The sequence below is a fragment of the Eptatretus burgeri genome, chromosome 19 (assembly GCF_056783735.1).
Source record: "Eptatretus burgeri isolate ZD-2024b chromosome 19, Ebu_testis_v1, whole genome shotgun sequence".
Lineage (NCBI taxonomy): Eukaryota > Metazoa > Chordata > Myxini > Myxiniformes > Myxinidae > Eptatretus > Eptatretus burgeri.
Genome location: NC_140979.1, coordinates 1,358,385 through 1,384,162, shown reverse-complemented (window position 1 = coordinate 1,384,162; position 25,778 = coordinate 1,358,385). Strand labels below are relative to the sequence as shown.

Here is a 25,778-nt window from a genome sequence, read left to right as displayed (position 1 = left end):
CTTGAAAGCCTCGCTGGAAACCCCATGTCCGACGTCACGAGTTGGTTTCGGGGAAGCCGTTCTGTGATCCATATATGCAAATCGGCTCGCGTTGTTTGTTGGCGTTTGTGGGAGATGATGGTTCTGATGTTTGTTCGCGTTGTAGGAGATGATGGTTGGCACGGAGATGGTCTTGTTCGTCGAGAAGATGGCGGTTGGTGTTGTTTGTTCGCGTTTAAAGGAGATGATGGTTGCGATGTTTGGTCGCGTTGTCGGAGATGATGGTTGGCGCGGAGATGGCGTTGATCGTCAAGGAGATGGCGGTGTTGCGATGTTTGAAAATAAAAGATAGAAAAGATTAATGACTACCTCAAAGATACACAGCCCAGCTCACGAACAATTCCCTTTACACATCGGTGGGGGATAGATTCAATGCTGAGCTTACCTTTACACATCCTTACCTGAAACACATACTTCTCGAAATAACTGATCTTCGGGGAACCTGAATGATGTTCTGTGAATTTCCACAACCGCGTAATCAATTCCACAACCGCATACATCTATTTTCTTTGGTACCGCTTCATCGATTGATGTGAAACTTCACAAATGTGATCTCGTCGTGATGGGGAACTCATGTTTTAAATTTCAACTTGATCGGACGCATGGTCTGGCAGCCAGAATTATTTAATTTTTTGATATGGGTTCTTGTTCCTTTTTAAAAAAAACTAGTACGTGCCCGTAAAAAAATAAAAAAAAATAAAAAAAAAAAAAAAAAAAAATAATAAATAAATATTCAAACCGCGAGCAACAAACAACAACCACCAGGCCGTTTCTTCGCTCTCGTGTGCCCGCACGTGCGTGGCCCGGAAGTTCGCATATTATTCGCAGTTACAATTATTCGCAATTTAGTTTTTATACCCAATTATTCAATAAGCGCCAACATATTTTACCTTTTCGCAATGTCGTGGCAAGGAAAAACAAAAAGAGAAGAGAAGAGAGAGAAAAATTTTTTACTTCCTGGTTCGGAGCATACCAGCACTCTGATGTTACCGAAAGTTATGCACCGTCTAATATGAAAACGATCATAACTTGGGCCATTGTGTTTATCTCTAAATGCGCATAAGAAATCGAGAAATTATGAGAATACACGAAGTCATCACTCTCCGGAAGCCCGTACGTTGTAACCCGTAATGGGGATCGCGGCTGAGCTTCCCTTCCCCATTGGCCACGCCCACGCGACAACTTGTCTTGTAGTTGGTTTGGTAAATAAAAGGCCATAACTTGGGAAGCACTTGTCCGATTAATATCAAACTTTGAAAAGGCACATCCTCAGGTCCCCAGCAATATATCTGGCAAGTTTCAATTAGATCGGACCAGTGGTTGTCGAGAAACAGCGGTCACAGACACACACACACACACACACACACACACACACACACACACACACACACACACAGACACACACACACAGAGATTGCTGGAATTATAGACAGATAAGGCTCACTTGGCTGTGCTTGGATGGGTTGAGGGTCGAGGAGCAGCATCTGAAATGTGAATCCTCTCCAGGTTCCTCCTGATGACTTCGTCTTTGCTTTTTGCTTCAATGTTTTTGATGTGGAACAACGAGCCATTTCTCTACAGGAGGAAATACTGTTGTGGGGCTGAGTTTCGGCGGCGAGCACGACGGCAAGATGGAGCAGTAGAGTCGGCTCCACCGAACACCCGGAATTTATAGGTCGTCACCCCGGATAACTCCGGAGCCGACGGGTCCCTATCGGACCGAAGATCGCCAATCGGTCGACCGCGTGGGATAGGGTCGATTGCCAATTTCAATTTACCTCAATACCCATGTCGTCCAAACTACCGGGGAAATTCACTGTCGGCGGAGCTCGAGCGGAACGAGTCGTTAGCGTTCTCGAACCGTTCGTAACCCGAGCGGATGGTTACCGAGGTCCCTCGGTCCAAATGCAAAATTTGCCGCTTCCCAATTTCCCAACACACACCGTGCTAAACCAATGGAAGAAACACAGAAACGAGCTGAAACATTTAACAGGGGATTTATTTATAATGGGGGGAAGGGAGCACACAAGAGCAGAGTTAAACCGACTAAGAAATGCAGTCAATGTACAAGCAAACACAGGCACTTAACAGTTTCTACTTGCAGACGCGGCCCAAGGACACACACACGCACACACAAATACCCCAAAAGAAGATGGACCTCGAGGTCTTTATTGAAGGTTCCCAGCTCGAGGGAAGATGAGCTAGAAACCAGAGCTATCTTTGTTCCTTCCTACCTCGTGCAGCCCTTGACGATCCGGCTCGGCGGGACTTGAACCCGCAGCTCGATGCCTTTGCAAGTACCGGGTATGTAGGGGAGCGTCGGGCTACAGCACACTCCTTCGGCAAGCGATGAGACCAGAGCCAGCGACGAGACGAGACCAGAAGCCAGCGACGAGACAAGACCAGAAGCCAGCGACCAGAGGATACCAGAAGCCAGCGACGAGACGAAATCAGAAGCCAGCGACGAGACGAGACGAGAAGCCAGCGATGAGACCAGAAGCCAGCGACGAGACGAGACCAGAAGCCAGCGACGAGACGAGACCAGAAGCCAGCGACCAGACGAGACCAGAAGCCAGCGACGAGACGAGACCAGAAGCCAGCAACGAGATGAGACCAGAAGCCAGCGACCAGACGAGACCAGAAGCCAGCGACGAGAAGACACCAAAAACCAGCGACGAGACGAGACAAAAAAACAGATGACCACGCCGTCCCGTCTATTTCTTCCCTCTTTTTGTCGGCGGCGGGGGGGGGGACTTGTCTCACTTCTCCTCACCCCTCATTAGCCGGTGAGAAATCGATCGTCTCTCCATGATTGGTCGAGAGCCGCTGCAAGGTCCCTCCTTGAACTCCGCCCACCGCGGGCGCTATGGCGTCGGGTTGAGGAAGCGAGGTGAAGGCATGTTGTTGTTGTTATCAGTGTAAAAATCCTATCTATAAAATAACTTCGTGGCGCATGCACACTTAATTCCTATTAAACATAGGGGAAAGGAGCTATCTATCCACATTTACTTATTGAAATAACTGAGCTATGGGGACCTGAATGTTGAGTGCTCATGGGTTCCAGTTTCGTAACAATACGTCAACAAATCAATTAGTGGGCACGAAATGGGTTGCCAGTTTGTAAAGAGCAAGGCAGGGTGCCAGACTGGATATAAAACACACAAGATGTCCATTGGAATGTTCTAACTTGCTATTTCTGTTGAGGTTCAAAGTGTCATCTCATAAATAAAAGTTGTCGTCTGTCTGTATGTTCACCTTTTTTTGCAAAGACCGCTGGGCTGGCAACCACCACATTTTGCACATAGACCAAGTCTGATCCAGGGATTGTCCTCAGGGTATTTTCATTCACCACCTCAACCTTTACACACACTTAAGAACCCAAAGACCTCTTGAGACCCTGAACACCCTTTAAGACCATCAAGAGCCTGAAGACCCTTAAATATCCTAAAATCCTTTGAGACCACAAAAACCAATAACACCTTGAAGATCCTTAGACCCATAAGACCATTACGACTCGGTCCATGCGTGAAGCCATCTGTGAAGCCATCGGTGAAGCCATGTGACAATACGTGTATGAATTACATCAGTTGCACCCTGACCACACATACATCTATTAATTGCATACTATTGCAATGCATGCCTGTTGTTGATTTAATGGTTAGATTGGTGGGTTTGGGACACGAGAGTCCTGAGTTCAAATCCTGCTTTGCTGTTCAATTAATACTAGCTGGGGTAGACTCTGCCTCCCATCCTTCTGAGGTCAGCAACCTGAGTACCATTTTGTTGGATGATTGAGCTGTTCAAGTATCCTGTGTTGGAGTGGTGATCCGTCCAGGACAGGAGACTACTTTGGCAGCACTGATGCTCCCTGCAGAGTATGAATCCAATGGATTGGATTGGATTCTGATGACTAATGAAGGACTGTACCGATTTGGTCTTCCATTTGGATTGATTTATTTTAATGTCATCTATCTATAATTCCAGCAATCTGTGTGTGTGTGTGTGTGTGTGTGTGTGTGTGTGTGTGTGTGTGTGTGTGTGTGTGTGTGTGTGTGTGTGTGTGTGTGTGCGCGCGTGTGTGTGTGTGTGTCTGTCTGTGACCGCCATTTCTCGACAACCACTGGTCCGATCTAATTGAAACTTGCCAGACATAGAGCTGGGGACCTGAGGATGTGCCTTTCCAAGGTTTGATATTAATCGGACGAGTGCTTCCCAAGTTATCGCCATTTATTTACCAACCAATGACAGGAACCGTTGCTGCTGGCCATTTTATCAACCAATGACAGGAGGCGTTGCCCGTAGCCGTGGTCGATGGGGAAGAGAAACTCAGCCACGTTCGCCATTCACGGGTTTTTTCTCTTCACTTCTCTTCTCTTCTCTTTGTGTTTTCCTTGCTTGAAAAGGCAAAATACGTTGGCGCAAATTGAATAATTGGCCATTAAAACTCATGATTTATCAAAACGTTGGCAGATCCAGCAGCCTCCGTATTCTTGCCCTGGACGAGGAAACAAAGAAGAAGCGCCGTTTCCTCAGCGATGTTGTTTATGAAGAGGTGCAAACGAGATAAAGGTGTGTACAATGCACATGGAGACGATTTTTATTATTATTTATTGATTGAAGAAAAATTGTACCAAAAATAATTTATCAAAAAAAGTGCACAACTTTTTTTTGTTTCCAATTGTCAAAACGCTGTGGTCTTTGGAAGTGTTAAGGAATTCAGCTCCACTCAGCATGCTTGCCAACGAAATACATCTCAATTTGGTGGTAAAAACGATTCACAGCGACGGGTTTCCTTACTCATTGCTCTTCAGTCTGCATTCAACCCCTTCATTTGTCATCTCATTGACCTCATTGCATCGATCTATAATTCCAGCAATCTGTGTGTGTGTGTGTGTGTGTGTCTGTGTGTGTGTGTGTGTGTGTGTGTGTGTGTGTGTGTGTGTGTGTGTGTGTGTGTGTGTGTGTGTGTGTGTCTGTGTGTGTGTGTGTGTGTGTGTGTGCGTCTGTGTGTCTGTGTTTCTGTGTGTCTGTGACCGCTGTTTCCGGGCAACCACTGGTCCGATCTAATTGAAACTTGCCAGCTATATTGCTGGGGACCTGAAGTATGTGCCTTTTCAAGATTTGATATTAATCGGACAAGTGATTCCCAAGTTATGGCCATTTATTTACCAACCAATGACAGGACCACGTGCTGCGTAGGCGTGGCTAATGCGCCATTTAGATACCAATCACAGGACAACGTTGCTCGCGTGGGCGTGGCCGCGTCAGGCCGGTTGCACAGCCGGACGACGATGACGTCACGTGCCGTGCTGGTTACGATGAGAGGATCGATCTGGTGCCTTGTAGTTACCGTGGGGTAGGAGTCGCCAATGGTAAGTAATGGCAGCGAATATCATGGCAACCTGACAAAGACAGGGAGGTAAACTTGATTTTAATTTACCTCTGTGTGCTCAAGTATCACAGCAGTTGTTACTTCAATGCAAGCGATAATTCGGTGGAATGATGTGAACATTCCGTCGCGGGCATGCCACTACTTTTGGATAGTGCATGACCGTACAGATATTTAAAATATTTCTCGATTTCTATATCCGCGTTTATAGATAGACACAATGCCCCAATCCAGTCGTCGTTTACGAGGACTAGCGAGAACGGAATGGCACCTGTGTGGCACCTTGTTTGAAAGTTGTTGCCATTTTGCATGACATACGCGCCGATCGCACATCATGGGCACGGCGAAAACACAGGAACGGCCTACGTAATAATAATCAATAAATATCCTGTTCACAACCATATCCACTGACGTATATCCCTTTTGTATTCGTAACAAATGGCGCGCATTAATACGCTGCAATTATCTGATCGTGGTGGTAAATAAATGGCTACATAACGAATCACTGATCAATTGTATCAGGCACTGCCTCTGTATATAGCATGAGACTCAATATAGATCGGACAGAGCTAGCGATCTGGAACACACAGAACACGAGACACCTGATTTACTACTGCCTTTTTTACCTACGCTGCCTGCACACACACACACACACACACACACACAGACACACACACACACACACACAGATTGCTGGAATTATAGATCGATGCAATGAGGTCAATGAGATGACAAATGAAGGGGTTGAATGCAGACTGCAGAGCAATGAGTAAGGAAACCCGTCGCTGTGAATCGTTTTTACCACCAAATTGAGATGTATTTCGTTGGCAAGCATGCTGAGTGGAGCTGAATTCCTTAACACTTCCAAAGACCACAGCGTTTTGACAATTGGAAACAAAAAAAGTTGTGCACTTTTTTTGATAAATTATTTTTGGTACAATTTTTCTTCAATCAATAAATAATAATAAAAATCGTCTCCATGTGCATTGTACACACCTTTATCTCGTTTGCACCTCTTCATAAACAACATCGCTGAGGAAACGGCGCTTCTTCTTTGTTTCCTCGTCCAGGGCAAGAATACGGAGGCTGCTGGATCTGCCAACGTTTTGATAAATCATGAGTTTTAATGGCCAATTATTCAATTTGCGCCAACGTATTTTGCCTTTTCGCAAGGAAAAACACAAAGAGAAGAGAAGAGAAGTGAAGAGAAAAAACCCGTAATGGCGAACGTGGCTGAGTTTCTCTTCCCCATCGACCACGGCTACGAAGCAACACTTCCTGTCATTGGTTGATAAAAAATGGCCACAGCAACGGTTCCTGTCATTGGTTGGTAAATAAATGGCGATAACTTGGGAAGCACTCGTCCGATTAATATCAAACCTTGGAAAGGCACATCCTCAGGTCCCCAGCTCTATGTCTGGCAAGTTTCAATTAGATCGGACCAGTGGTTGTCGAGAAATGGCGGTCACAGACACACACACACACACACACACGCGCACACACACACACACACACACACACACACACACACACACACACACACACACACACACACACACACACACACACACACACACACAGAGATTGCTGGAATTATAGATAGATGACATTAAAATAAATCAATCCAAATGGAAGACCAAATCGGTACAGTCCTTCATTAGTCATCAGAATCCAATCCAATCCATTGGATTCATACTCTGCAGGGAGCATCAGTGCTGCCAAAGTAGTCTCCTGTCCTGGACGGATCACCACTCCAACACAGGATACTTGAACAGCTCAATCATCCAACAAAATGGTACTCAGGTTGCTGACCTCAGAAGGATGGGAGGCAGAGTCTACCCCAGCTAGTATTAATTGAACAGCAAAGCAGGATTTGAACTCAGGACTCTCGTGTCCCAAACCCACCAATCTAACCATTAAATCAACAACAGGCATACATTGCAATAGTATGCAATTAATAGATGTATGTGTGGTCAGGGTGCAACTGATGTAATTCATACACGTATTGTCACATGGCTTCACCGATGGCTTCACAGATGGCTTCACGCATGGACCGAGTCGTAATGGTCTTATGGGTCTAAGGATCTTCAAGGTGTTATTGGTTTTTGTGGTCTCAAAGGATTTTAGGATATTTAAGGGTCTTCAGGCTCTTGATGGTCTTAAAGGGTGTTCAGGGTCTCAAGAGGTCTTTGGGTTCTTAAGTGTGTGTAAAGGTTGAGGTGGTGAATGAAAATACCCTGAGGACAATCCCTGGATCAGACTTGGTCTATGTGCAAAATGTGGTGGTTGCCAAGCCAGCGGTCTTTGCAAAAAAAGGTGAACATACAGACAGACGACAACTTTTATTTATGAGATGACACTTTGAACCTCAACAGAAATAGCAAGTTAGAACATTCCAATGGACATCTTGTGTGTTTTATATCCAGTCTGGCACCCTGCGTTACTCTTTACAAACTGGCAACCCATTTCGTGCCCACTAATTGATTTGTTGACGTATTGTTACGAATCTGGAACCCATGAGCACTCAACATTCAGGTCCCCATAGCTCAGTTATTTCAATAAGTAAATGTGGATAGATAGCTCCTTTCCCCTATGTTTAATAGGAATTAAGTGTGCATGCGCCACGAAGTTATTTTATAGATAGGATTTTTACACTGATAACAACAACAACATGCCTTCACCTCGCTTCCTCAACCCGACGCCATAGCGCCCGCGGTGGGCGGAGTTCAAGGAGGGACCTTGCAGCGGCTCTCGACCAATCAGGGAGATGCGAGCAAGTTTGCCGTCAGTCGGCCAATGGGCGCAGAGCGAGCTCCAAGAGAAACAGAGCCTCTTTGGGGGGCGGGGAATCGAGACGCCCCAACACACCCCCCGACCAATCATGGAGAGACGATCGATTTCTCACCGGCTAATGAGGGGTGAGGAGAAGTGAGACAAGTCCCCCCCCCCCGCCGCCGACAAAAAGAGGGAAGAAATAGACGGGACGGCGTGGTCATCTGTTTTTTTTGTCTCGTCTCGTCGCTGGTTTTTGGTGTCTTCTCGTCGCTGGCTTCTGGTCTCGTCTGGTCGCTGGCTTCTGGTCTCATCTCGTCGCTGGCTTCTGGTCTCGTCTCGTCGCTGGCTTCTGGTCTCGTCTGGTCGCTGGCTTCTGATTTCGTCTCGTCGCTGGCTTCTGGTATCCTCTGGTCGCTGGCTTCTGGTCTTGTCTCGTCGCTGGCTTCTGGTCTCGTCTCGTCGCTGGCTTCTGGTCTCGTCTGGTCGCTGGCTTCTGTCTCTTGCGTCTCGGCTTCTGGTCGCTGGCTTCTGGTCTCGTCTCGTCGCTGGCTTCTGGTCTTGTCTCGTCGCTGGCTTCTGGTCTCGTCTCGTCGCTGGCTTCTGGTATCCTCTGGTCGCTGGCTTCTGGTCTTGTCTCGTCGCTGGCTTCTGGTCTCGTCTCGTCGCTGGCTCTGGTCTCATCGCTTGCCGAAGGAGTGTGCTGTAGCCCGACGCTCCCCTACATACCCGGTACTTGCAAAGGCATCGAGCTGCGGGTTCAAGTCCCGCCGAGCCGGATCGTCAAGGGCTGCATGAGGTAGGAAGGAACAAAGATAGCTCTGGTTTCTAGCTCATCTTCCCTCGAGCTGGGAACCTTCAATAAAGACCTCGAGGTCCATCTTCTTTTGGGGTATTTGTGTGTGCGTGTGTGTGTCCTTGGGCCGCGTCTGCAAGTAGAAACTGTTAAGTGCCTGTGTTTGCTTGGACATTGACTGCATTTCTTAGTCGGTTTAACTCTGCTCTTGTGTGTTCCCTTCCCCCCATTATAAATAAATCCCCTGTTAAATGTTTCAGCTCGTTTCTGTGTTTCTTCCATTGGTTTCGCACGGTGTGTGTTGGGAAATTGGGAAGCAGCAAATTGTGCATTTGGACCGAGGGACCTCGGTAACCATCCGCTCAGGTTACGAACGGTTCGAGAACGCTAACGACTCGTTCCGCTCGAGCTCTGCCGACAGTGAATTTCCCCGGTAGTTTGGACGACATGGGTATTGAGGTAAATTGAAATTGGCAATCGACCCTATCCCACGCGGTCGACCGATTGGCGATCTTCGGTCCGATAGGGACCCGTCGGCTCCGGAGTTATCCGGGGTGACGACCTATAAATTCCGGGTGTTCGGTGGAGCCGACTCTACTGCGCCATCTTGCCGTCGTGCTCGCCGCCGAAACTCAGCCCCACAACAGTATTTCCTCCTGTAGAGAAATGGCTCGTTGTTCCACATCAAAAATATTGAAGCAAAAAACAAAGACGAAGTCATCAGGAGGAACCTGGAGAGGATTCACATTTCAGATGCTGCTCCTCGACCCTCAACCCATCCAAGCACAGCCAAGTGAGCCTTATCTGTCTATAATTCCAGCAATCTCTGTGTGTGTGTCTGTCTGTGTGTGTGTGTGTGTGTGTGTGTGTGTGTGTGTGTGTGTGTGTGTGTGTGTGTGTGTGTGTGTCTGTGACCGCTGTTTCTCGACAACCACTTCTCCGATCTAATTGAAACTTGCCAGATATATTGCTGGGGACCTGAGGATGTGCCTTTTCAAGGTTTGATATTAATCGGACAAGTGCTTCCCAAGTTATGGCCTTTTATTTACCAAACCAACTCCAAGACACGTTGTTGCGTGGGCGTGGCCAATGGGGAAGGGAAGCTCAGCCGCGATCCCCATTACGGGTTACAACGTACGGGCTTCCGGAGAGTGATGACTTCGTGTATTCTCATAATTTCTCGATTTCTTATGCGCATTTAGAGATAAACACAATGGCCCAAGTTATGATCGTTTTCATATTAGATGGTGCATAACTTTCAGTAACATCAGAGTGCTGGTATGCTCCGAACCAGGAAGTAAAAATTTTTTCTCTCTCTTCTCTTCTCTTTTTGTTTTTCCTTGCCACGACATTGCGAAAAGGTAAAATATGTTGGCGCTTATTGAATAATTGGGTATAAAAACTAAATTGCGAATAATTGTAACTGCGAATAATATGCGAACTTCCGGGCCACGCACGTGCGGGCACACGAGAGCGAAGAAACGGCCTGGTGGTTGTTGTTTGTTGCTCGCAGTTTGAATATTTATTTATTAATTTTTTTATTATTTTTTATTTTTTTACGGGCACGTACTAGTTTTTTTTAAAAAGGAACAAGAACCCAGATCTAAAAATTAAATAATTCTGGCTGCCAGACCATGCGTCCGATCAAGTTGAAATTTAAAACATGAGTTCCCCATCACGACGAGATCACATTTGTGAAGTTTCACATCAATCGATGAAGCGGTACCAAAGAAAATAGATGTATGCGGTTGTGGAATTGATTACGCGGTTGTGGAAATTCACAGAACATCATTCAGGTTCCCCGAAGATCAGTTATTTCGAGAAGTATGTGTTTCAGGTAAGGATGTGTAAAGGTAAGCTCAGCATTGAATCTATCCCCCACCGATGTGTAAAGGGAATTGTTCGTGAGCTGGGCTGTGTATCTTTGAGGTAGTCATTAATCTTTTCTATCTTTTATTTTCAAACATCGCAACACCGCCATCTCCTTGACGATCAACGCCATCTCCGCGCCAACCATCATCTCCGACAACGCGACCAAACATCGCAACCATCATCTCCTTTAAACGCGAACAAACAACACCAACCGCCATCTTCTCGACGAACAAGACCATCTCCGCGCCAACCATCATCTCCTACAACGCGAACAAACATCAGAACCATCATCTCCCACAAACGCCAACAAACAACGCGAGCCGATTTGCATATATGGATCACAGAACGGCTTCCCCGAAACCAACTCGTGACGTCGGACATGGGGTTTCCAGCGAGGCTTTCAAGGGCTGAGAGGTCGGAGGTGAAGAGTGGGCGGGGCCCGGCCTCGGGTGAGAGTTCAAGGGGCAGGTCGCCCCCACCTATAAAGGGCGGAGCTCGCCCGGAGAGAGCAGTAGTCAGAGCTGTGAAGAGAAGTCGTCGCCGGGCGAGCAGTGTCAGTCGGGACTTCGGAAGTCAGTGCCAGTCGGGAGGAGAAGCCAAAGTGCCAGCTGCGGTGGAGTCCAGCGAGTCCTCGGAGTCCGGGCAAGGAGAGCCAGCCGCAGCGGCGGAGCTTGGTGGTCTGGGAAAACGACCCTGACGGCGGTCGATCAGCGTCGCTGAGGTAGTGGACGGGTCATTAAAGAGCATCAACTCTAAAAGAGCCAAGGGCCCGCACTCCTCTGAAAGCGTCGCCGGCCGGGTCCGACAAAAGGGCGCGACGAGAGCCGGACCAACGATAGGAACCAAGCAGCCACTCAAGCTGCTCGCCCAGCTGCTCAAGCCGCCCAACCGCTCAGCGACTGCCGCGAAGCGACACAAGGGCCAAGCAGAGACACCAGGGGTCAACAACACGAAGACCTTCGAGCCGTCACAAGGGGCGGCCAGGTAACCTACCCGGCCTCTTGTGAGCCTTCGGTCATCCAGGCTCCGAGTTGGAATAAAGGCTCACGGGCCCGTTTCTTTTCTGGGTTTTGAATGAAAGTGTATTGTGGCGCCTTGTCTTTATAAGTAGAAATGATTTAAGTGCATGCCTGTACATAAGTGAATCGTCATCGGCTGAAGGCTTTGCTCGTGTCATGTCCTCTTCCCCCATTGATTGCTTGCTTGTTTAATAAATGTCCCGTTGTGTGAATGTAAAACTGCTCGTTGCGTCCATTTCCTCCCATTGACTTCCACGGCACGTTCGGGAAATTAGCAGGCTGTTAAAGCCAATAAAAGTGGTCATTTGGTCCAACAGAACTTGGCGATTAAAACCGCTCGGCATCGCACACGGAACGAGCGCGCTAAGCGGCTCGTTTCCGTACGAGTTCTGTCGAGGTATAAATTCTCGGTACTTCTGTGTGCGCAGATAATTATATATATAGTATATAATTCTATATATAGTATATCGAGTATATCGAGATCATATTTAATTATTAATTATCGACATAAAATAAGTAATTCGCACTGTCGTGTGTGGTGTCGAACCGGTGAAATTCGTAACAATGTGCTTAACGAAAAATATGGGATAATTAAACTCCATATTAGAATATAAAAAAGTATTTGAACTCACCACAGGTTTGTGGAGCTTCATCAGATCGGTCAGTGCAGTCCACCTTTCCATCACAAACCCAATTTGAAGGTAAGCATTTACCTCCACCACAAACAAATTCATGAGGCAGACAGGATTGAGAAGCTGCATAATCCACAACAAAAAGAAAACAGCAAATTAATTGAACAGCAAAGCAGGATTTGAACTCAGGAATGTCGTGTCTCAAACCCACCAATCGACCATTAAATCTACAACAAGCATACATTGCAATAGTATGCAATTAATAGATGTATGTGTGGTCAGGGTGCAACTGATGTAATTCATACACATATCGTCACATGGCTTCACAGATGGCTTCAAGCATGGAGCGAGTCGTAATGGTCTTATGGGTCTCAGGATCTTCAAGGTCTTATGGGTTTTTGTGGTCTCAAAGGGTTTGGGGGTATTTAAGGGTCTTCAGGCTCTTAATGGTCTTTAAGGGTGTTTGGGATCTCAAGAGGTCTGAGGGATCTTTGGGTTCTTAAGGGTGTGTAAAGGTTGAGCTGGTGAATGAAAATACCTTGAGGACAATCCCTGGATCAGACTTGGTCTGTGTGTTAAATGTGGTGGTTGCGTGCCCAGCGGTCTTTGCAAAAAACGTGAACATACAGACAGACGACAAATTTTATTGATGAGATGACATTTTGAATCTCAACAGAAATAGCAAGTGAAAACATTCCAATGGCCATCTTGTGTGTTTTATATCCAGTCTGGCACCCTGCCTTGCTCTTTACAAACTGGTAGCCCATTTCATGCCCACTACTTGATTTGTTGACGTATTTCCTCCTGTGGAGAAATGGCGAGCTGTTCCATATCAAAAACATTGAAGCAAAAAGCGAAGATGAAGTCATCAGGAGGAACCATAGGATTCACATTTCAGATTCCACTCCTCCTTCCCTCAACCCAACCAAACACAGCCAAGTGAGCCTTATTAAAAAAGAAAAGAAAAAGAACCCAGATCAAAAAAATTGAATGATTCTGGCTGCCAGACCATGCATCTGATCAAGTTGAAATTTATAACATGTGTTCCCCATCACGACGAGATCAGATTTTGAAGTTTCACATCAATTGATTAAGCGGTTCCAAAGAAAACATTATTTAATTTTTTCCTTCAACCTAATATGGCTGTCAAACCATGTGACCTATGATGTCACATGTGTAAAGTTTCGCCTCGATCTGTTCAGCCACTTCATGAGGATAACAATCAAAACTGGGTTTCATCCAAACCACAAAACAAAGTTTCCTTCAGTGAAGGTCCACTCACGGCAATCTTCTTCATCACTTCCATCACCACAGTCAGATAGGCCGTCACAACGCCAGGATGCAGTCACACAGTCCCCACTTTGGCATTTGAAGTGGGTCTTCTCATCACAAGAAAAATCTACACAAAGGTCAAAGTTCATGTTTGAGCATCCTCTGCAGATTAAAATTAAAATAAGGAAACAGGATAAGTGCTATAACTTATTGGAGTTAGTTCGTCAAAGAAAGTCGAAAACCCGGTTCGATTCCCACAACTTTGAAAATTTAGCCTTTGTGAACTTTAAAGGTCAAAGGTCAAGGATTATGACCTTTGGTGCAAAACTTCCTCTGGAACATTCCAGGAACAATATAACGTCATATAGGCTATATGGCATTTCGCACTCCTCGGATTATCCGAACTTTGATGAAATCAGCGTAAAAACAAACTTGAAGGGGGCACCACAGGCAAGGTGTTTGAGATAGAGCAAAATGGTTTCAAGACTTGAGGTGGGGAATGACGTCAAGATTATGCATAAAAATATTGTCATCCTTGCTCTCAAAGTTTGGGCGGTCATATGATTTTTATGTCAAAATTCGCAATTTTGTAAGTTTGTGACCTTGACCTTGGGACGAAAATGAAAAATCGAGCTCCGTGGGGCTATGCAGGTGCCATTGGGCTAACCAAATACCGAAACCCCTGCCAGATTCGACAAACCCCTCGGAGAAGATGGATTTTTATGTCAAAATTCGCAAATTTCTAAGTTGGTCACGTTGTGACCTTGACCTTGGGACAAAAATGAAAAATCGAGCTCCGTGGGGCTATGCAGGTGCCATTGGTGTCAGATTCGACAAACCCCCTCGGAGAAGATGCAAATTGAAATCGGCTACCGCCTAAAAACACGTTTTGTGGGCGTGGCTCCGCCCATAATGGGCGCACCACGCCCATTCCCAGGAAAACACAACGAGATCATGATATAAACCTCCCACCAAAATTTTATCAGGATCGGATCAAAACCCACGGAGCTATGCTCGGGACAGACAGACAGACAGACAGACAGACAGACAGACAAGCCGGTAGGCGGACATGGGGAGTCGCCTACCCAATAGAACCTGACGCGATGGGCCCGTTCGATGGGGAATGACCTGAGGATTAAGCAAGAGAAAATTCATGATTCTAGCTTCAAGGGTTAATGCTGCAGATTGTTTTTTTCGTTAAAATACCCCCACATTTAGAGGTTTTTCGGCCGTTGCTAGGCAACGGAGGGGTCCATAGCAACGGTTCTTTCTCATGCATAACTAGGACATACCATGAACCTACCATACCAGTTTCATGTATATCTGACTCATAGTCTCTGAGACATAATGAACTTCGTTTTTTTATTGTTTTCGACCAGGGTTCATTCAAAGTCTATTTTCTCCGAGAGTTTTCATAGGATCCGGCTGGAAATTTTTGACAATATGGCTGAATGTACTGCCAACAGTCGCTCGTGCCCCGATTTTTTGATTTTCGAAAAAATACATTTTTTATGATTTTTCAAAGAATTCAAAGTCGCGATGCTAGGCAACGGTGGTGTCCATAGCAACGGTTCTCATTTGCACACAACGAGGTCATGGTATGAACCGACCAACCAAGTTTCATCGAAATCGCCATTGTATTAACGGAGCACTGGAACGAACAGACAGACAGACAAACAAGCCGGTAGGCGGACATGGGTAGTCGCCTACCCAATAGAACCTGATGCGATGGGGAATGACCTGCGGATTAAGCACAAGAAAATTCATGATTCTAGCTTCAAGGGTTAATGCTGCATATTGTTTTTTCGTTAAAATACAACATTTAGAGGTTTTTCGGCCGTTGCTGGGCAACGGAGAGGTCCAAAGCAACGGTTCTTTCTCACACAAAACTAGGACATACCAGGAACCTACCATACCAGTTTCCTGTATATCTGACTCATAGTCTCTGAGATATAACAAACTTCGTTTTTTTATTGTTTTCGACCAGGGTTCATTCAAAGTCTATCTTCTCCGACAGTTTTCATAGGATCCGGCTGGAAATTTTTGAGAATATGGCTGAATGTACTGCCCACAGTCGCTCGTGGGCCGATTTTTGATTTTCGAAAAAATAATTTTTTTATGATTTTTCAAAAGTTTCATAGTCCCGTTGCTCGGCAACGGTGGTGTCCATAGCAACGGTTCTCATTTGCACACAACTAGGTCATGGTATGAACCCACCAACCAAGTTTCATCGAAAGCGCCATTGTTTTTACTGAAATCGCCATTTTAAATACTGATAATAAGGGTAGAACAAATCTCCAAAAAAAATTTTTTTGAATTTTTTTTTCGACTGGATCGACCACGCAACAGGCGAACATATCGACGGAAATACTGATAATAAGGGTGGAAAAAAAAATCTCAAAAATTTTTTTTTGAGATTTTTTTTTCGACGACATCGACAACCCAACAGACAGACAGACAGATACCAATAACGAATATAGTGGTCACTTATTTTTTCGTGAAAATATTTTTTCGTGAACCAATAACCCAGCCACATTGTTTGGTGAAACATCCCTTGTGCTGGAAGGAGACAATGAGAAGCCACAGCACCACTCAAGAGAACAAAGGTGAAGATGCTCGATAAAAACCCGAAACCTGAGATTCAACAAGAAAGAAAAAAACCCGAAAACAACACGAGCTGGACAAGACCAATCGAGCTGAAGCAAACGATACTATACTGTAACTATACTGCTCCTGATTGGTCAAGGGACACCACGTGTGTTGTGTGGGTGGTGTTATGCGTGAGGATTCCAGCAAACAGGACTGGACCAATCATGTTCGTGATGTACTTCATGCTGCATCGCCAATCCTCGGAGGCACGTGATACCATTGGACCAATCATGTTCGGTGATGCACCTCGTGCTGCATTCTGACAAGCTCTGGATCAGAACGATCTTTGATTGGTCAAAGTAGTGGAGGGGTGGTGATAACCTCTGACAGATGGTCATGACCAAGGAGGAAAGGCGATGCATCGTTTTGATTGGTTGAGACGTGGAGGAACGGAAGGAAGCCTTCTCCTCGAATCCTAACCCGAACCCTAACAGCTTCTCCAGCTGTCTGCATGGACGTCTCACCCCCCCCCCCATTACACGTTCCTCCAACCTCCTCACTGTCCATGGTAAACGTGCACGGGCACCGGTAATCAGCTCATGAAATAACCTCAACCAATGAATGCACAGCATTTTTCAATGTTTTCTCTTTCATGCAATGTTACTCTTGAAGCTTTGACAAGCAGGAAGAACAGAGGCCGAAAGTAACAATCAGTTGGGAAAGGTGGGTAGCTCCAGTGGGAGATTAGAAAAATTGTCGAAAGAACATGACAACCAACCAATCAAACGAATTAAAAATGGCAATTACCTGTGGAGATGGGACGAAGTCGATTCACATCAACAAATGTTGCAGGTTCGATAACGGGTGGAAGCTCTAATAAATAAATAAATAAATAATTAATAACAAGCCGGTAGGCGACATGGCTGCTCGCTCGAGATGGAAAGCTGGCCGACGCGACTTGCCGATATTCATGTACATGCTATCAATCAATTTAGCACAATAAATATGATTATCACAGCCCTCTTAGTTTGCGCCCAGAAACCCGCCTTGTGAAATTTCAGGCATGTTTCCAAAGAAACTCAAACAATTGGCAGCCCTGGTAATTCCATTTATCTATTCGCTAAAGATTTTATTTTTTATATGATGCTGTAAGACATTCTCCTTGGGCACAAAAAAAAACAGGTCCCTCGGAGGTCCAGTTTCGGAGGTATTTAATTTTTTTGTACAGTCCACAATAAGTGTACGATGTACGATAAAGTATTTTAGCTGTTGCTAAACAATGGAGGTGTGCATAGCAACCATTCATTTTTGTGTACATACGAGCCACATTGTACACATTTCACCCAAGTTTCATGAAAATCAGACTCTTTCTCTTAAGGCCCTGTCACACCTTGACGATTTAGCCAACGTATGCCTGACGTATGCAAAATTGGGCTAAAACGCCCGCACACGTCGAATACGTTATGTGTAATTTTTGTATACGTTAAGAGCACGCTGAAAAACACTGCCATCCGTCGTAGTACGCTGGCTTTCATCGTTGTACTTTGCGGTTGTCCTCAAATTTTAGCATGCTTGAAATTTTACGACGTAGGCCAGCGTATGACTCACACGTTCCGCTACGCTGGCCATAAGTTGTAGGCACGTTATGCGATCGTTGACACACGTCGACACACGTTACTTGTAAGTTACTCAGAAGTCGAAACACGTCGAGGTAATGATTAGCGTACCGAAACTTATTTATCACCTATGTGTAACGTACCTCCAACGCATATTGAGGTATGTAGACGTATTTGATTGACGTCTTCCGGACGACCACAGATCTTACTGAACGTGTTTCTAATTTACAGCTACCGTATAATGGCATATTGGCAGCATTAAAAAAAACAACAACAATAACTTTCGATATTTCGTCACGTGCCGTTACGTCACGTCCGATTGCCTCTTCAGTTTGCTCATGTCTTATTCTTAGTTCCTCCTCTGTGAATATTTTCTGTTTGAGGATATTGTCACGTCGACGTCGAAACTTAAAAGCAAATGTCCGAATATATTTTAAAATTCGTGATAGACGAAAAAAATAATAGTAATAAAAAAACAACAACAACAACGTCAGATATTTTGTCACGTGCCTTCACGGAGCCAAGGAGAACAAAAGAAAATGTACCTTGACAGAGAAAATAAGTTTTGGGTATGCAAAACATCACCTCGACGTGTTTCGACTTATGAGTAACTTACAAGGAACTTGTGTCGACGTGTGTCAACGAACGCATATCGTGCCTTCAACTTATTCCCAGCGTAGCGGAACGTGTGAGCCATACGGCGAGTACGTCGTAAAATTTTCAGCATGCTTGAAATTTCACGACGTACTAAATGTACCACGAAATATGACAGCGTACTTCATCGTTTCTCAGCGTGCTCTTAACGTATACACAACTTACCCATACCGTATTCGACATGTGCCAGCGTTTTAGACACATTTTTCATAGGTCGGCATACGCTGGCTAAATCGTCAAGGTGTGACTGCGATGTTGACACTTCCAATTCTCAGGCGGTTATGATTTAAATCGGCGTGCGGCAGGTTTTTAACAGGCTACGCCACGAGTTCGTTGGCGATACGTGCAGCACGCTCTGCCAAAGTTAAACTATCGTTGGGCATAGGTTGTGAACGCCGACAACAAGCTTAGCATTCGTTGGTATAAGTTATCTACTGTAGAAGACAACAAAACGTTCTGTGCCTGTTACTAATAGGTTATGCATTCGACCAACACGTTATGAATACGACCAAAACTTTAAAAAAAACATCAAAATTTCAGCGTACGCCAACGTTTTACATACATTTTTATACGTTGCCATTGCTGGCTAAATCGTCAAGGTGTGACAGCGCCTTTAGAGATATTCGCAATTAACCGTTTCTGAAATGTTCGACATGTACTCGCCCAAAACCTATCTCCTCCTACAAATATTTTTTGTTGGGGCTGCAAATTGGCATGAAGGGAGCTAGACAGATTTCGCACAGAACTCTAAGCTTCGATTTTTTTTTTTAGATTTTTTGACCACTCTAAAGGGCCGTTGCTGGAGCCCGGGGTCCCATATTCGAAAACACACGATTCCCAGAAATATTGGTCCTACCTACCAAATTTCATTGGAATCGGTTGAGTGGTTTAGCCCCTAGGCTTGACCAAAGTTTCGCGGAGAGACAGACAGATGGAAATGTCCAGAATAAGGGTGCTCTTAGAGCAGCCAATATTAGAATGCAAACTCGAAACATGATGAAAACCAAAGTCATCAAACGTCCAGTCATTGAGTGAGAACGACATGGTGTGGAGAAGCAAATCAAACCTCAATACAACCCATGAACATCCTGTTCTCCCAACTCAAACCGACAAACCTGTGTGGGGATTTGGGAGGATGGTGATACGTGGTGGCTTGGGTGTTACAGGTATGACTTTCCGCACAGGTGCAAGTGTTGGCTCACCTGTGGTGCCAGGTGCAAGAGTCGTCTCACCTGTGGAGCCTGGTGACATGTTCAATAATTATTGGATCAAATAGTAAAGGGACAAGCCGGTAGGCGACGAGGGATTCGCGAGGATCGAAGCGCTGGAGACGATGCTTTTAATTCTGACCGATCCACCGACGAAGATTCATTGCCAAGACGTATTGGTTCACATACAATTGTTCCTCTGCCTGGCAAGATTTTTCCTATTGCGTATTTTGCCAACTGGCACTCCTCATAAAAAATGGCGGTAAATAGACACCCTATTTTTGAAGGACTACCATTTGAAAAATAATCGGTTTGCTGGTTTGTGCTGTGGAGCCTCGCGTGGCAGACACACACACACACACACACACACACACACACACACACACACACACACACACACACGGAAAACCCGATAAACTTCTCTCAATGCTCTTGTTTGAACACACCTCCTGAGCCACACAATTTTTCAGAAGCCACGCCCACTTTCCATAGGCCACGCCCACTTTCCGACGTCACTCCCACTTTTCATCAGCCACGTCCACTTTCCCTAAGCTCCGCCCACTTTCCTAAGCCCCTCATAAAAAATGACGGTAAATAGACACCCGATTTTTGAAGGACTACCATTTGAAAAATAAAACCTCAATCAAAAATCGGCTCGAGTAAAATTTTCTAAATATCTCGAAGTGTTTAATTCCGAAGTCTTGTTTCTCTACATTCAAAACTGAAGGACAGGTATTGAAAATACTGTACGCGGTTTTTCGGCCGCTGCACAGCAACCGTTGGTTGCTCGGCAACGAAATTCAAACGCGCACATTCCCAGACCATATGGCACCTGTTGGCAAAGTTTCATCGAAATTGGTTCGCTGGTTCGTGCTGTGGAGCCTCGCTTTGCAGACAGACATACACACACACATTCACACACACACACACACACACACACACACACACACACACACACACACACACACACACACACACACACACACACACACACGGAAAACCCGACAATAAGGGACATCCAGCATATATTGCGAATCCAATTAAAAGCTCCTGTTAGACGTTTCACAAACCTCAATTCGAGCTTTTAAACCGAGGAAAAGTAAACATGATACCTTTCATTGTCGGTGTCATGCCGGGAGTTTTCCTGGGAATGTCAGTAGGTGGTGCAGGTGCAAGCTTCCTTTCACCTGTCGATGCACATATTGGAATAAATATGAGATCATGACAATGAAAACAAACACGATTCATGGTCTCCATAATGGGGGAAAGCTCGGAAGGGGTGGAGGAGAGCGAGGCCTCACCACACGTCACGATACACTCCGGGAGTCTCATAAAACGGAGGAGAGGGAGGTAGAGGGGAGGGGAAGGGGATGTTCTGGACATGCGTTTGATCGGGGGACTTGAGCAAAAGCGGGGGTGGGGGGGTGGGGGTGTTAATGGTCCCTCAATGCCGGCAATAGTACAGGATTGAGTGAAATTGGGAACATTAAAACATCATGTTCAAACGGGTTGCACGAAACATTAACAACGCCAGGACACCGTCCTGGGAGGGGAAGGGAAGGCAGTGTAAGAGCAAGTGAAGGAACTGTGAGGGGAGGGTGAGGGAAGGCAGTGTAGTGAAGGAACTGTGAGGGGAGGGTGAGGGAAGGCAGTGTGAGGGGAGCAATGGCAGCACAGCAGGGTATTCCCATGATGATAAAACACATCCAAACAGCAACGTTTTCTTTGTAACCACCGTGTTCACTATTAAACCATGAGACAGCATTTAAATATTAAATCCCAAACCCATACCATCGACCTGGCAAAGGACTTCCAGCATGCACAGCTCACCCACCCCCACCCCCCACTCCCACACACGTTCCTCCAACCTCCTCACAGTCCATGGTAAACGTGCACCGGTAATCAGCTTACGAAATAACCTCAACCAATGAATGCACAGCATCTTTACCACAATCAATCTCATCGGCTCCGTTGTTGCAATCTTTCTCCCCATCACACAGCCAAGTCTTTGATATGCAATGACTTGTCAACCATTTCCACGACATGCAAACTCCGTAGGAGGGCAGCTCCTGTCTGAAACAAAAGCATTGTAAGGCATCGCCATCACAACGATTGAAGCAAGACCACAGGTCTGTTTTGTTTTTGTGATGAGGGTAAAACATCAAAAAACCAGGCCGATAAGCTCAAAGGTCGTCATCACATCCACAAAGATATCATGTTAATATGCTTAACGAAAAATATGGGACAATTAAACTCCATATTAGAATATAAAACAGTACTTGAACTCACCACAGGTTTCTGGAGCTTCATCAGATCGGTCAGTGCAGTCCACCTCTCCATCACAAACCCATTTTGAAGGTAAGCATCTACCTCCACCACAAACAAAATCATGAGGCAGACAGGATTGAGAAGCTGAATAATCCACAACAAAAAGAAAACAAGAAAAAGATCAATCAGAGATTACACACCCTCACCAGGAATTGTGTGGTGTGGTGTTTGTGAACTGGTGTGTTACGTAGTTAAGAAGAGATGTAATCATAACTACCATTTTATAACTGCTGGCAGTGATGACCGGGTACCAAGCCGGCCAGGTACCAAGCTTGGTACCAAGCCAGGTACCAAGCCGTGCCGCTTTAATGGGACACCTGACACTCACCCATGACATTATTTTTTTATTATTATTCAATTTAATTTTGGTTGAGATTGAAATAAATAAATCCAAATGGAAGACCAAACCGGTACAGTCCTTCATCACAGTAATCAGAATCCAATCCAATCCATTGGAATTGTTGTGGTTAACGAAATTCGCAAACCACCATTCAGGTCCCGTAGGTGAGATATCTCTGTAAGTATATGTGTAGTTAGGCCCAAACCCGTTGTTTAGAGGGAATAAATATCATTCATTCGGGCTGCGACACTTTTAGATAGCCGTTTTTCTTTTACTATCTTTATTTTGGACCAGCCGCCATTACTACCACCACAACCACCACCAACCACGTCTCAACAGCCATCACACAACAACCACCAACCGCAACGCCGCTTCACAACAACAGCCATGACCCTTGCCGTCACATCTCGCTCTCACAACCATCGCATCACCGCCATTCCCGCGCCGCTTGTGGGCACCGATCCTGAACTCGTACAGGGCGCGCACCGAGCAGCGGGTGCAAAAACACCAGCCTTTCCGAGAAATCGGATCAAGAATCATTCACGCCCACTTTTCCTCTGTCCAATGGGGAGCCAGCCAGAGGTGAAGGGTCGAAGGTGAAGGAGCAAAGCCCCGGGGGCTATAAAGGGCCGCGTTCGCTCGCCGAAAAGGCAGTTGTTGAGGAGTTTCTGAATCGGGAGAGGAAAAGAGTTTCTGAATCGCAGTTGGACGGAGTTGAGAAGAGTGGAGAGTGGGAGAGTTGGAGAGTTGTGGCGGCGGCGAAGGCAGTCGAGAGGGCGCTCGTGTCAGAGTCGGGGAGCTGCGGAGAGGGGAGGCCGGTAACGCGACCGAGGTCGCGGTGGAGACGCTCGTCGCGGGACCCAAGCCAGCGAGATATCCTCATTCCCCCGAGCATCAACAACCCCCTCCTGTTCCCCCCCGCGCTGAGATAGTGTGAGAAGGGGGCCCCGTTCCCACCCCATTCCAGGCAGTGCCAGCGAGGCCCGCGGAGTCGGGGCGCCACCGCCATTTTGCGGCTCATCACCAGACGGGTAGGCTCGACGCGGTCTCGGCCCCAGGCCCGTCTGCCCCGTTGTAGTGGAGGGTGGTCCCTTTTTCTTTTGCTTTGAGTATATGTGTTGTCGGCGCCGTCTGTGAAGTAAAACTGTATAAGTGTTGCCGTGTGCTCGGTAGTCAGTAGTAGATCTGCATTGTGTTTCTCTTTTACATTTGCTTTTTGTGCATTATTGTGGTGTTTCTTCTTTTGTTACATTTGCTTTTGGTGCATATTTGTTGAAATTGTATATGTGTGCTTTCCGTTTGCCGCGGAATAAATGTGCTTTATGTTGAACTGTTTTTCCCGTTTCGCTTCGTCTTTTCTCTAATTGAATCTCCATCTTACTTCACGTAAAGGGTTGGTAGGGGCTAAATACGCCTGATAATTAATCGGAACCGTCGAGGCCGACGATAACACCGCTCGGTTATCCCGATAGTACGGAACGGGTCGCTTAAAGTGGCCCGTATCCGAAGTCGACCTGCGGCGAGGTGCGATCGCCCGGTGTACCCTCCGTGTGGGTACTTAGATAGGTCGAATTTGGCGAACAACCCTATCCCACGCGGGGGGCCGATTGGCACGATCGTGGTGAGGCCGAAAGGCCCACCCGTGACTAGTTCCCGGCGTTAGTCCGAGAGGGTCACGACGGGATTGTCCGTCCGGTGGGCGACGTGCCGCGATTCGAGTTACGTGGCCGCTCGCACACCGGCGGGCGCGAATCCGCAACAGAATCATACTCTGCAGAGAGCATCAGTGCTGCCAAAGCAGTCTCCTGTCCTGGACGGGTCACCACTTCAACACAGGATACTTGAACAACTCAATCATCCCAACAAACTGGGACTCAGATTGCTGACCTCAGAAGGATGGCAGGCTGAGTCAACCCCAGCTGGTATTAATTGAACAGCCAAGCAGGATTTGAACTTCGGACTCGAGGGTCCCAAACCCACCAATCTAACAATTAAGCCAACAACAAGCACACATTGCAATAGAATGCAATTAATAGATGTAGGTGTGGTCACGGTGCAGCTGATGTAATTAATACACATATCGTCACATGGCTTCACAGACGGCTTCATGCGTGGACCGAGTCGTTATGGTCTTATGGGTCTCAGGATCTTCAAGGTCTTATGGGTTTTTGTGGTCTCAAAGGGTTTTGGGGTATTTCAGGGTCTTCAGGCTCTGAATGGTCTTAAAGGGTCTTTGCGGTCTTAAGAGGTCTTAGGGATCTTTAGGTTCTTTAGTGTCTTTAAAGGTTGAGGTGGTCTTAAGAGGTCTTAGGGATCTTTGGGTTCTTAAGGGTCTTTAAAGGTTGAGGTGGTGAATGAAAATACCCTGAGGACAATCCCTGGAGCAGACTTGGTCTGTGTGTTAAATGTGGTGGTTGTTAGCCCAGCGGTCTTTGCAAAATAATGTGAACATACAGACAGACAACAAATTTTATTTATGAGATGACACTTTGAACCGCAACAGAAATAGCAAGTTAGAACATTCCAATGGCCATCTTGTGTGTTTTATATCCAGTCTGGCACCCTGCCTTGCTCTTTCCAAACTGGCAACCCATTTCGTGCCCACTACTTGATTTGTTGACGTATTGTTGTGGGCCGGGGGTCGGTGGCGAGGAACGGCCGCCAGGTAGAGCAGTGGAACCGTCTCCCACCGAACACCCGGAATTTAGGTCGTGACTCTCGGACAACTCCGAAGGTCACGGGTCACTTAAGGACCGTGATCGCCAATTCTCTAATGGCGTGGGGTCGGGTTAATAACCAAATTTCAATATACCTTAGTACCCACGTCGTCAAATTACCGGGGAAGTAACACCCTCAACGGACTCTGTCGAACCGGGTCGCTCTAACGACCTCAGTCCGGTGTAACCGAGCGGAATTACCAAAGTCCGTCGGTCCAAACGACAACTTACAGCCCAATCGGCTTACTGGTTCTTACGCAAGAACCGTGCTGGGTCAATAATAGGAAGCACAACAACGAGCTGGTACATTGAACAATTGGGGTTTATATATAATGGGGCAGTGGAGCACAAAGAGCAGAGTGAAAACCGAATATGAGAAATGTTAAATACAAGCAAACACTGAGCAATTTCTACTTTAGGATGGGGCATACGGACACACACAAACACACACACACACACACACACACACACACACACACACACACACACACACACACACACACAGAAGAAATGGACTCTGTTGGGTCTTTATTCG

At 46.2% G+C, this 25,778-nt stretch overlaps 1 protein-coding gene across 2 annotated transcripts in view; it reads right to left on the bottom strand.

Moving 5' to 3' along the window:
- Positions 1–25,778, bottom strand: part of LOC147008372 (uncharacterized) — a 218,111-nt gene that overhangs the window by 146,613 nt on the left and 45,720 nt on the right. The window contains exons 1-5 of one of the 2 annotated variants that reach the window (XM_085864720.1): positions 22,148–22,297; positions 21,807–21,931; positions 20,971–21,045; positions 13,802–13,918; positions 12,520–12,642 (exon numbers count right to left, since the gene is read on the bottom strand). In XM_085864720.1, the coding sequence (XP_085720846.1) occupies positions 12,520–12,642; positions 13,802–13,918; positions 20,971–21,045; positions 21,807–21,903 (412 nt within the window). In that variant the 5' untranslated portion in view covers positions 21,904–21,931; positions 22,148–22,297. Of the gene's footprint in view, positions 1–12,519; positions 12,643–13,801; positions 13,919–20,970; positions 21,046–21,806; positions 21,932–22,147; positions 22,298–25,778 lie in introns of those variants that run through there. The other variant, XM_085864715.1, reaches the window with a different exon arrangement.